The 13116-nt window shown below is 37.3% G+C and overlaps 1 protein-coding gene across 1 annotated transcript; it reads right to left on the reverse strand.

Annotated features, from left to right (window-relative positions):
* Window positions 1-1431: 1431 nt before the first annotated feature.
* On the reverse strand, window positions 1432-12731 carry LOC131182517 (ATP synthase protein MI25-like). Its single transcript, XM_058152063.1, has 2 exons — window positions 12442-12731; window positions 1432-1805 (listed from the first exon to the last, which is right to left on the reverse strand). The coding sequence occupies exons 1-2, from the start codon at window positions 12729-12731 to the stop codon at window positions 1487-1489; spliced, it is 609 nt and encodes a 202-aa protein (XP_058008046.1). The 3' UTR covers window positions 1432-1486.
* Window positions 12732-13116: the final 385 nt, after the last annotated feature.

Genomic DNA, 13116 nt, shown 5'->3' on the forward strand with positions numbered 1-13116 from the left:
CCTTGCTCATGAGCGATACCGAAAAAGAAAGGTTTTGGAAAAAAAGTAGATTCCCTTTTGTGACCAAGAGCCCATCTCGAATACGATGCGGTTAGGGTACTCGTGACTCTGTGGCTGCCACGCCTCACACTTAAATGCCGCCACTCTGTCTTCCTACTTTTTAGGCATCCGCGACCTGGTTGGTCCGTCCAAGCTTATACTCTAGCACCATATCAATCAAACTTGGCAAGTTTGTCTTGCTTGCCATCGTCCTTGTTTTGGCGTGAGTTTTTTCTGGGTCAGGAAATCACTCATCGCCACATTATCCGTCTTGACCACGAATCGTGACCCGCCTCCACGTTCTCAAGTAGTGCACTCTTGCTTTCATCTCCTTCTCTTGGACCACGCCTCTCGATCTCATTGAGCATTCGGATCACAAATGCTCTTGGGTTACCTTATTGTACTAGCACACCGCCTATGGCATAGTCCGACGCATCCGTGTGTACTTCAAATGGCTTAGTGTGATCCGCAACCGTATGTCTGGGGTCATCAATCACTGCCGCTTTAGGTCCTCAAAAGCTCTTTGACACTCTTCCGATCGATGCGGTGCCATGATCGGTCCGTCGTCCTTCTTTAGGAGATTTTTGAGTTGAGCAGCCCTCTTTGAGTAACTTACGATGAATCTTCGGTAATAGTTCACGAGCCCTAAAAATGATTTTAGCTCACTCACCTTGGTGGGTGCTTGCCACTCCTCGATGGCTCTGATGCCCATTCAATGCCCTAGGAATAGGATCTCCGTCTGTTCAAAGGAGCATTTCTCTTTCTTTATTTACATAGAGGTGATTCTTCCTTAATACCTTAAAAACGGTCCGGAGGTGGCTAACGTGGTCGTTTAACGAATAGCTATAGCCCACGATTAAAGTATACCACGATGCGTCTAAATGCGGGTGGAATAGCTCATTGTGGAGGGTGCGAGCGTGGCGGGGGCATTGGTGAGTCCAAAAGAAAAGGCATAACGGATCAAATGCCGGTTGGTTGCTTGCTTTTCACATGGGTCGTCTTTGGCTTGTCTCCTTCCGTGATACACACACGTAGTAGCCCGATTGTAGATCCAACCGAGAAGTATCTCGCGCTTACGGAATAAAGCAGGGCTCCCAACCTTTTCCCCAACAATATAGGGAAAAACGACCTTGGAGGCTGGAATATAAATATAAATTCTAAATAGGCCTCAATGAGTTCTGAAATTCTTTCCTGAGCTCAATCAATCCCCTTAACTAATAGATGCTAGTTGGGAGGCCATCTGCTAAACCTAGCCCCGATCTAAATAGTTGGGGTTTGGCTCGTGCTCCAACTCGATCTTGTGGTAGTTGCCCTCCTAGGGGCACTCGGCAACTCACTCGTGGGGCATGATATTCCATAATTTCTCAAGTACTTGCTGCACTTCCTGAGAAAGAAGTCGTCTTGGTATTGGATCCGCTCTTCTGTTAGCATGAACATGAATTAGATTCTATTCATCTTCTTTATTCTTAAGAGAACCCCCCACCCGAACCATTCTTAAGACCACCAAGCCCTCTCGAATGAGTTCTACTATAGAAGCTTTCAATGTACACCCGGGGACAAATCTTTCACTCACTGAGAAGTGAAAACCTGTGACTAGATCGTCCTGAAGACGGATGCGACGGGAAGAAGTGGCATTTGAAAGTGTTGCTGACTTAACATTTAGGTTTCGGCATAACAAAGCTTGCACTGTCTTTTCGCACTTAGGCGCACAGCGTGCCATTGGTAATGATTCTACTACGGTGCCACAAATTCGCAATGTAACACCCCTATGTTCGGTAGTGCATTCTACTGTTCCGGTGACCAGTGTTGCCCGGACAGCTAGGATGCCTAGAACTACACTTCAATATGAGTGAGGAGGCATAAAATAATGAAATACAAGAAAAGAAAATACAAGAAAAACAAAGGAAAAATAATAGCAAAGAAATGTGATCAAGTTAAGCGAGCCGGGAAACCTAGCGATGGGTGATCATGCCAGGAAGTCACGGCGTGGACCGTTGACTAATACAGGCTGCGAGGAACCACGAAAACATTTTTGGGACATAAATAGACCCTTGTTGAAGAATAAATATCATTAGAAATATCAAAAAAAAAATTAAATAATTAGTACAAAGAAAAGTGAGAAATCGAAAAACGGACAAAACCCGGTAATACCGAAAAATCAGGAATGCCACCCGAACAGGGGCATTATGGTCATTTGACATCCCGAAGTGTCTTTTGACCTAAATGTCCATTAAAAATAAATAGTATTACACTTAGAAAATAAAATGAAAAATTAAATTGGTGGTACCTAAAATAAATAGTGGAAATTATGGGTTAAATGTGGAATAAATGAATAATTACTTTATTATATGATTAAGTGACTAAGTGGACCACTAATGGGATGAATTAAATACATAGTGGGACATGTGTACACTTAAAATGCAGCTGCAGAAGTCCTCTTCCTCAATTGCATTCAAATACCCGAATTGAATAGTGAAGTAAACTCCAAAGCCAATTATCATGCAACCTTACTTAAGTCTCCATTTTCAACTCCAACCTCTTAGTGTTCTTCATTAAACTTTGTCTACACATCACAAGGAAGATATTGATACTAATTTTGAGAAGTTTGATGAAGGTTTAGCAAGTTACAATTAAAGGTAAGTTTGCATTTTTGAGAATTTCTTTGTTAAAGTTTATGTTCATGTTATGGGTGTTAGTTTGGTGAAAGAAAATTTTGAGTTTGAAGGGTTATTGTTGTTTTCATTTTGGACAGCCATGAGTCACGTTTTTGATGAGATATTTGTGCATATAATTGATGAGAAATGGTGTTGATCATGATGAATTAGTAACCTAGTGAATTATTTCATGTTTATGTGGTGATTTATGCACTTGGATGGGAAATTGTAAAATGGACGGCACTTTGATGTTGAAGAATGGTTTGTGGCAGCTTGGGGACACTTGAGTAATGGTATATATTGAAGGAAATGTATGCAGAATATTAACCTAGAAGGATTGATGATATGTATGTAGATTGATCTTGTAAAGTGTGTGTAAAATTTGTAATGGTTAGGTGTGTTTGTAATAGTACTTAGAAATTGTAATTGTGAATGATATTGGTGTGTTGAGGCTGATTGGAATCTGCCCAAAATAATGTTAATGTAAAGTAGAAAGTGCTTTTGGTAATGTACCAAAACTGATTTGGTAGGGTATGGAAGTAAACTTTGCAAGGTAAATATGTGTTTTGAATGGGGTGTGAAAAGCATATTGAGGGCAGTACACATTTTAGCCTATAACCTTAAATGTGTAACCTCAATTGGTATGAGACCAATTTGAGGTGAAACTAGGCACAAAATGTGCCAACTTTCATCGAGAAACCATGCCAAAATTCTGCTTGCAAGGTGACCTAAAAAAATGACCAATTCGGATTAGGTGCAATTAGGACCTGAAAAATGACCAATTGGGCAGCAGTGAGTGTTTAGGCCATAACTCACTCAAACCAGGTCCAATTGACCTGAAATTTTAACCAAAAACAGTTAAGACCCATACCTACAAGTCTTATGAAGACACCAAAGCCCAGAAATGACCATAAGCAAGTCAAACAACTTGCACAAGTTCGGGTCCAAAAACTGGCCGAACCAAAGTTGACCAAATTGACCTAAAATTGACTTAATTTGATGCCATTTGACCAGCAATAGTATAATGACCATAACTTGGTCTACTTAACTCGGATTGACCTGAAATTTTTCCCCGCGTGCAATAAGACATAGATCTACAAGTTTGTAGTTTTGACCGAAACCCGAAAACCGAGGGAACTAGGTCGTCCGGCTAGGTTAAACTAGTATCCCGAAATCCAGCAATTTGCAATAAAATGCAAGAAAATGCAATATACATAGAATTGAGTTTGGTAACACGTACCAACCCTAAAACCCTATCGAATGTGACATATTAATGACACTAAAACCTAATTTACCTAAAACGCAACGAGGGTTGGTATATTAGGTGATTAAGTGAATAATTGAGTTCAGTGCATTATTTACCAAACACCATCGATAGAGACAGTTTAAATTAGTACTGAAACACTTCAAATTGTGTTTCTCAGTTACCAAAGACTCAGGAAAAGGGAAGGAAACACGAGTCGGATCGGGGGCAGATCATCAGAGGTTTGTGCACAACAACTATTTCTCTTGAATTTTTCAATTGAAATAAATATTGACTATTTGTATATTATTGTTTTAAATTGTGGAAATGTGTTTGATGGACACTTATTGATTGAAAAACATTGTGAATGGTTTGAAACTGTGAAAAATTGTTTGAATGGTATTTGATGGATACTTATTGATTGAAAAGCACTGTAAATGGTTTTTGTAGAAATTGAAGTGAATTACGAATTGTGTTGCCATTTTGTGAATGAAATTATAACTTTGGAAATTTATTGGATTCTTACGGATCATTTGAATAAAATGTTTGGAATTGTTTTGACTCACAATTGGCATGACATCGATAATATGTTCCTCCTCCATTAATGGGGTGAGTGTGATTATTCCTCCCTCTTTGACTTATTAGTGCAGGGTGAGTATGATTATGTTACTCCCTCTTTGACTTCCTAGTCTGAGGTGAGTATGGATGAGTTCTCATTATATAGCTAGCTTCCTCCCTCATTTATTTCGATTATTGGGGTGAGCATGTCTTGTCGTGGTGTACAACACGGCATATATGGAAAAAATTATGTCATGGCCTAAATTGTGTTATAGATTGGCAACCTTTGTATTCTTGATTATTTGATCGAATTGTGTTATTATGTATTGTGAGATTGTGAAATTGATTTAAACTCTTATTGACATATCTGTCTATTGAATTCAACCATGATCTGACTTATTAAAAATTATTGTGATATTAACAAATGGAGTTTAAATTCTTGTTGACATTTATTGTCTTGAATTTAACTATGGTTTTAAGTATCCACTATTGATATGATTTATGAATTGTGATTTAAAATTTATATTTGGTTAATGTTGTGCACCATCGAGACATTGTCTCGTGATAGCTTTATTCTTTGTCGCGGTAGAGACAGACAGGCGTGAGCTAAATTTGCTAGTATCGCCAATGAGAGATTTTTGGGTATAGTGAGTATACCACATGTGGCATTTTATCTTGTAATGTATATTCACTGTATGTATATTTTGTTCTTGGTTTTGGCGATTGTAAATTTAAGTTGTATGATAAAGTTGTAAAATAATTATGAGTTATTTGGCTTGTAAAAATTGTGTTATATCTTTGTATCTTAGTCTTTGAAAATCACATGGATTTGACTTGAGAAATGTGTTGTGTTGATAAAAATGTTGGAGTTGAGATTTGAAAATATATTGAAGTGTTTTTCTGAGTTTTCAAGAAGCTGTTTTGTCCAAAATACAAATGGCACCTTGCCAAAATTTTCTGAGATATTCCAAATAAATCAAATGAGTTAGTTGTTTCACTTGATTCACCAAAGTCTTTCACACTGTAAATAGTGCTCATCAACGTAAAAGAAGTAAGAAAAGTTTTAAAATCCCTCGTAGTATATTTAATGGATTATCGATGACGGAGTTGGTAATTCATTAGGTATACTACTGGGATCATGTTATGCCTTACGGAGGGTAGGGTGTGACATGTTTTAGTGGTATCAGACCAATGGTTTTAAAGTGAATTTGAATTGTGAATTTGAAATCTTTTGTCATTAACTACAAGCTGCTCAAATGTTTGATACATATAGTACATTTATATCATAAATATGAACTAATGGAGAGGAATCTCCTTATGTTGGTTGTACAGAATAGAAAATTACGTGTAAAGAATGGAAGAGAAGAATGAGACAATTGAGCGATGCTGTGATGGCGGAAGAATAAGTTGAGGCTGACTCCACAAAATGTCGAAGGCTTGTATCGATTTTGCGGTACAAATTACTGCATAAATGGCCCGACAAATGGCCACTTTCTTTCAACAAATGGTGATAATCACAGCCCAAGCCCAAATCTGAGACCCAACCCCACAAGGCGGTGTGAAATGGAAAGAGGAGAAACCTATAGGTCGAGTTTGAGCAGTAATTTGGGGAAGAGAAAAGAATTTGAGGAAACCAGAGCTCAGAAATATGATAGAGGCGGATCATCGTGGCGAGACCACTAAGATCTAGTCGTCGAACAACTAGAAGTTCCTTCCCTTCCGCCAATGTGAAACTTGTAGAAGATATCATGGAGGTATTTGTCGTAAGGCCTCTGGAGCCTGTTACAATTGTGGAAAACTTGGACACTTTGCTAAAGATTGTGCTAAACCACCTCGATCTGCTCTCCGGAGTTCACAGACCGTCAATCAGAGTCAAGATAGAAATAGAGTTGGTACTCCTCACCACTGTAACACAGTGAATCAACCCGAATATAGTAGCGCACGATCGGAGAGTCCACTATGCGCCAAGTAAAAGGCGAGAAACTTGGATGTAGGCGCTAGTAAGTTCTTAATTTTAGTTATTATTTGATCTCAGCACTACTTAGTTGTGTGTTAGTGTCAGAACTATATGTTCTGTTGTCATTTCTTTACATGGGAACGAATTTTGATGTATTAGTGACTAGTCCTTTAGGATAATAACTATAATAACAAGTATGATTGACATTACTTTTGGAAGAATTGTTAGCTAAAAGTATTTTCTAACATACCATAAATTATAAAGCTAAATGGCGAGCCTACTTAATGTAAGGTAAGAGGACCTAAAAGTAAGTTACAGTAATAGAATTGCTCTAGATGAGGGCAAAGATGTTACTGTTAGTAAATGTCAAAGGAAATTGTAATCAGAATCGGTTTGGGATATTAGTGGATTCGAGAAAGATAAGATGTTAGAAAACCTAGTCCATGAGGTTATAACGTAGTGACTATATAGTGTTCTCAATGTTTGTATTGTAAGCTGCAGATTACAGTACCGACACTGGATTATTGTGTAGAGCTACGTGTTTCCTCGTGGTACAATAAGTAAGAATATTTGTAAGTAATCTATAAATTGATACAGTTGCACCCGAATAGGGTACTATTACTGGAAATAAATGTGAAAATTTTAGTCAGAAATTTAAAACTTCAGAACTAGCCTGTCGAAAGACTACAGTTGTAAGGTAGCTAGAGTCAGTAACTCGGTTACAATAATGTGAACTACCAGTACCACAGTAATTGCTATAAGCTTAGAGATATCAGTACAACGTATCATCCTCAGACAGATGGACAATTGAAACAAGTAATTCAGGTAAATTCAGAAACTCATTGAGTTCCTATAAATAATGAAATGAAATGATAAAAATAACCTGTAAAATGTGATAAGCCCTCAAGAATATATCGAGAACTTGTGTCATTGAATCCGAGAGGAGATGGGACAGATACATCCCACTAACAGAATTTGTATACAGTAATAAGTGTCAAGCTAGCATACAAGTGGCACCCTATGAAACATTGTAAGGAGCAGATAACTATGGATTTTGTGATGAGATTTACGAGGACCAGAATAGTCATGATGCAAGATAGGTTATAATTGAGACTAACCAAGTCTGCTCACTTTTGCCGATCGGATGGACTATAGCCTAAAAAGATTGGCAGATTGTACATATATGAAATTGTAAAATTGCATGGAGTGCAGTATCAATTGTGTCCGCAGAGATCCTAGGTTCACTTCTAGATTAGGGTAGTCTTGAGAGAGCCCTAGGAACTAGATTGAACTTCAAGACAAAGATTCCACCCATAGACAGATGGCGACCGAGAGGGTTATTCAGATATTGGAGGATATGCTGCGGGCTTGTGTGATTGAATTTGAAGGTAGTTGGGATACACACTTGCCTTTGATTGAGTTTGCTTATAACAACCAATCAAGCATTGGGATGCCTCCATATGAAGCTTTGTATGGTAGAAAGTACAGAACTCCCCTATGTTGGGATGAGGTAGGTGAAAGGAAGATGATTGGGCCAGAAATTGTTCAGCAGACAAAGGAAAAGATCAGATTGATTAGAGATAGACTCAAGGCTGCATCAGACCGTCAGAAGTCCTATGTTGGTTTGAAAAGAAGAGATATTGAGTATGCAGTGGGTGATAAGGTATTCCTCAAAGTTTCTCCTTGGAAGAGAATTATGAGATTTGGCAGAAAGGGGAAACTGAGTCCTCGTTTCATTGGACCATATGAGGTTCTGGAAAGAGTGGGTCCTTTGGTATATCGGTTGGCATTACCTCCAGAGCTAGCAAAGATACACAGTGTTTTCCATGTGTCCATGTTAAGAAGGTACAGATCTGACCCATCTCATGTACTATCAGTTGAAGAGATTGAAGTAAACTCAGACCTCTCATATGAGGAAGAACCCATAAAAATTCTGGCTTATGAGGTGAAGCAGCTGAGGAACAAACAGATACACCTGGTTAAAGTACTGTGGAACCATCATTCAGGCCAGGAAGCTACTTGGGAACGTGAAGAGGATATGGGGAGACAACACCCACAACTGTTCAGAGACTAATGCCAGGAAAAATTTCGAGACGAAATTTATTTAAGGGGGGGAGAATTGTAACACCCCTATGTTCGGTAGTGCATTCTACTGTTCCGGTGACCAGTGTTGCCCGGACAGCTAGGATGCCTAGAACTACACTTCAATATGAGTGAGGAGGCATAAAATAATGAAATACAAGAAAAGAAAATACAAGAAAAACAAAGGAAAAATAATAGCAAAGAAATGTGATCAAGTTAAGCGAGCCGGGAAACCTAGCGATGGGTGATCATAGGGAAGTCACGGCGTGGACCGTTGACTAATACTGACTGCGGGAACCACGGAAAACATTTTTGGGACATAAATAGACCCTTGTTGAAGAATAAATATCATTAGAAATATCAAAGAAAAATTAAATAATTAGTACAAAGAAAAGTGAGAAATCGAAAAAGCAGACAAAACAGTGTATCTGAAAAATCAGGAATGCCACGAGCAGGGCATTATGGTCATTTGACATCGAAGTGTCTTTTGACCTAAATGTCCATTAAAAATAAATAGTATTACACTTAGAAAATAAAATGAAAAATTAAATTGGTGGTACCTAAAATAAATAGTGGAAATTATGGGTTAAATGTGGAATAAATGAATAATTACTTTATTATATGATTAAGTGACTAAGTGGACCACTAAGGATTAATTAAATACATAGTGGGACATGTGTACACTTAAAATGCAGCTGAATAAGTCATCTTCCTCATTTGCATTCAAATTGCCGAATTGAAGAGTGAAGGAAACTCCATAGCCATTTTTCATGCAAGCTTTCTTAAGTCTCCATTTTCAACTCCAACCTCTTAGTGTTCTTCATTAAACTTTGTCTACACATCACAAGGAAGATATTGATACTAATTTTGAGAAGTTTGATGAAGGTTTAGCAAGTTACAATTAAAGGTAAGTTTGCATTTTTGAGAATTTCTTTGTTAAAGTTTATGTTCATGTTATGGGTGTTAGTTTGGTGAAAGAAAATTTTGAGTTTGAAGGGTTATTGTTGTTTTCATTTTGGACAGCCATGAGTCACGTTTTTGATGAGATATTTGTGCATATAATTGATGAGAAATGGTGTTGATCATGATGAATTAGTAACCTAGTGAATTATTTCATGTTTATGTGGTGATTTATGCACTTGGATGGGAAATTGTAAAATGGACGGCACTTTGATGTTGAAGAATGGTTTGTGGCAGCTTGGGGACACTTGAGTAATGGTATATATTGAAGGAAATGTATGCAGAATATTAACCTAGAAGGATTGATGATATGTATGTAGATTGATCTTGTAAAGTGTGTGTAAAATTTGTAATGGTTAGGTGTGTTTGTAATAGTACTTAGAAATTGTAATTGTGAATGATATTGGTGTGTTGAGGCTGATTGGAATCTGCCCAAAATAATGTTAATGTAAAGTAGAAAGTGCTTTTGGTAATGTACCAAAACTGATTTGGTAGGGTATGGAAGTAAACTTTGCAAGGTAAATATGTGTTTTGAATGGGGTGTGAAAAGCATATTGAGGGCAGTACACATTTTAGCCTATAACCTTAAATGTGTAACCTCAATTGGTATGAGACCAATTTGAGGTGAAACTAGGCACAAAATGTGCCAACTTTCATTGAGAAACCATGCCAAAATTCTGCTTGCAAGGTGACCTAAAAAAATGACCAATTCGGATTAGGTGCAATTAGGACCTGAAAAATGACCAATTGGGCAGTAGTGAGTGTTTAGGCCATAACTCACTCAAACCAGGTCCAATTGACCTGAAATTTTAACCAAAAACAGTTAAGACCCATACCTACAAGTCTTATGAAGACACCAAAGCCCAGAAATGACCATAAGCAAGTCAAACAACTTGCACAAGTTCGGGTCCAAAAACTGGCCGAACCAAAGTTGACCAAATTGACCTAAAATTGACTTAATTTGATGCCATTTGACCAGCAATAGTATAATGACCATAACTTGGTCTACTTAACTCGGATTGACCTGATATTTTTCCCCGCGTGCAATAAGACATAGATCTACAAGTTTGTAGTTTTGACCGAAACCCGAAAACCGAGGGAACTAGGTCGTCCGGCTAGGTTAAACTAGTATCCCGAAATCCAGCAATTTGCAATGAAATGCAAGAAAACGCAATATACATAGAATTGAGTTTGGTAACACGTACCAACCCTAAAACCCTATCGAATGTGACATATTAATGACACTAAAACCTAATTTACCTAAAACGCAACGAGGGTCGGTATATTAGGTGATTAAGTGAATAATTGAGTTCAGTGCATTATTTACCAAACACCATCGATAGAGACAGTTTAAATTAGTACTGAAACACTTCAAATTGTGTTTCTCAGTTACCAAAGACTCAGGAAAAGGGAAGGAAACACTGAGTCCAGATCAGGGGGACAGTCATCAGAGGTTTGTGCACAACAACTATTTCTCTTGAATTTTTCAATTGAAATAAATATTGACTATTTGTATATTATTGTTTTAAATTGTGGAAATGTGTTTGATGGACACTTATTGATTGAAAAACATTGTGAATGGTTTGAAACTGTGAAAAATTGTTTGAATGGTATTTGATGGATACTTATTGATTGAAAAGCACTGTAAATGGTTTTTGTAGAAATTGAAGTGAATTACGAATTGTGTTGCCATTTTGTGAATGAAATTATAACTTTGGAAATTTATTGGATTCTTACGGATCATTTGAATAAAATGTTTGGAATTGTTTTGACTCACAATTGGCATGACACTGATAATATGTTCCTCCTCCATTAATGGGGTGAGTGTGATTATTCCTCCCTCTTTGACTTATTAGTCTGGGGTGAGTATGATTATGTTCCTCCCTCTTTGACTTCCCAGTCTGAGGTGAGTATGGATGAGTTCTCATTATATAGCTAGCTTCCTCCCTCATTGATTTCGATTATTGGGGTGAGCATGTCTTGTCGTGGTGTACAACACGGCATATATGGAAAAATTATGTCATGGCCTAAATTGTGTTATAGATTGGCAACACTGTATTCTTCAGTTATTTGATCGAATTGTGTTATTATGTATTGTGAGATTGTGAAATTGATTTAAACTCTTATTGACATATACCGTCATTGAATTCAACCATGATCTGACTTATTGAAAATTATTGTGATATTAACAAATGGAGTTTAAATTCTTGTTGACATTTATTGTCTTGAATTTAACTATGGTTTTAAGTATCCACTATTGATATGATTTATGAATTGTGATTTAAAATTTATATTTGGTTAATGTTGTGCACCACTGAGACATTGTCTCTGATAGCTTTATTCCGTCGCAGTAGAGAGACAGACAGGCAAAGCAGTTAGGTCGCTAGTATCGCCAATGAGAGATTTTGGGTATAGTGAGTATACCACATGTGGCATTTTGTAATCAGAATGTATATTCACTGTATGTATATTTTGTTCTTGGTTTTGAGCAGTTGTAAATTTAAGTTGTACAGTAAAGTTGTAAAATAATTATGAGTTATTTGGCTTGTAAAAATTGTGTTATATCTTTGTATCTTAGTCTTTGAAAATCACTGTGGATTTGACTTGAGAAATGTGTTGTGTTGATAAAAATGTTGGAGTTGAGATTTGAAAATATATTGAAGTGCTTTTTACAGGTTTTCTGAAGAACTGTTTTGTCCAAAATACAAATGGCACCTTGCCAAAATTTTTACAGATATTCCAAATAAATCAAATGAGTTAGTTGTTTCACTTCAGTTCACCAAAGTCTTTCACACCTGTAAATAGTGCTCATCACTGTAAAAGAAGTAAGAAAAGTTTTAAAATCCCTCGTAGTATATTTAATGGATTATCAGTAGACGGAGTTGGTAATTCATTAGGTATACTACGGGATCATGTTATGCCTTACAGAGGGGTAGGGTGTGACACGCAAGCTGATCCTAAGTAATCGTTGTTGTTCATTGGATTCCGGAGGAACTACTTCGTTAGGATTGGGGAATTGCTGCGATTCTTCCTGAATAGCCTGGATTCTCCCATCGAGAGTCACTTTGAAAGTCTTACCTAAACTCTTCCGACTGAATATGATAAAGCCTATAAAACAACGAGCTACTATCATTTCTTCATTACAGATTGAGATCTTCTTCGAACTTAATGCACAAATAGATAGAATAGCAGCAAATAACATCTTTCTAGCCTGCATATTCGTGGAACTCAATCTCATTTAGAAAGCTTATCTCTATCTTTCAAAGAATCGAACGGGAAGTGGTTTAGGAAAGGACTTTAGAATCGGATGCGCCGCCAATGAGAAAGGCCCCGACCCGCCAACCAAGTCAAAATAAAAAGAAAGAAGAGAACGAAAGGAGAAGAGAACTTCGATTTTTTTGGTAATTCTCTAGGAGTCATGTTTAACCTTGAATGCTATTAATAAATTCTACTGCAATAGTCCCTCGGACTCGGAAAGTAATAACGAAAATGGCTAACCCAATAGCAGATTCCGTACCGCCACCGTTGGAACCAATGAAGCAAATGATTGACCCATCATATCATCCAAGAAATGGAAAATACCAAAAGTTCAAATTCACACTAATAACATTGATTCAATTGGC

The sequence above is a fragment of the Hevea brasiliensis genome, chromosome 8 (genome assembly GCF_030052815.1).
Source record: "Hevea brasiliensis isolate MT/VB/25A 57/8 chromosome 8, ASM3005281v1, whole genome shotgun sequence".
NCBI lineage: Eukaryota > Viridiplantae > Streptophyta > Magnoliopsida > Malpighiales > Euphorbiaceae > Hevea > Hevea brasiliensis.

Bases quoted from the DNA above. Each gene is read 5' to 3' on its own strand.
- LOC131182517 (XM_058152063.1), bottom strand. From the start codon at position 12,731: ATGAGATTGAGTTCCACGAATATGCAGGCTAGAAAGATGTTATTTGCT. The intron at 1,806-12,441 runs GCGTGTCACACC...TACCGAACATAG, and splicing joins CGATTACTTAGGATCAGCTT to GGGTGTTACATTGCGAATTT.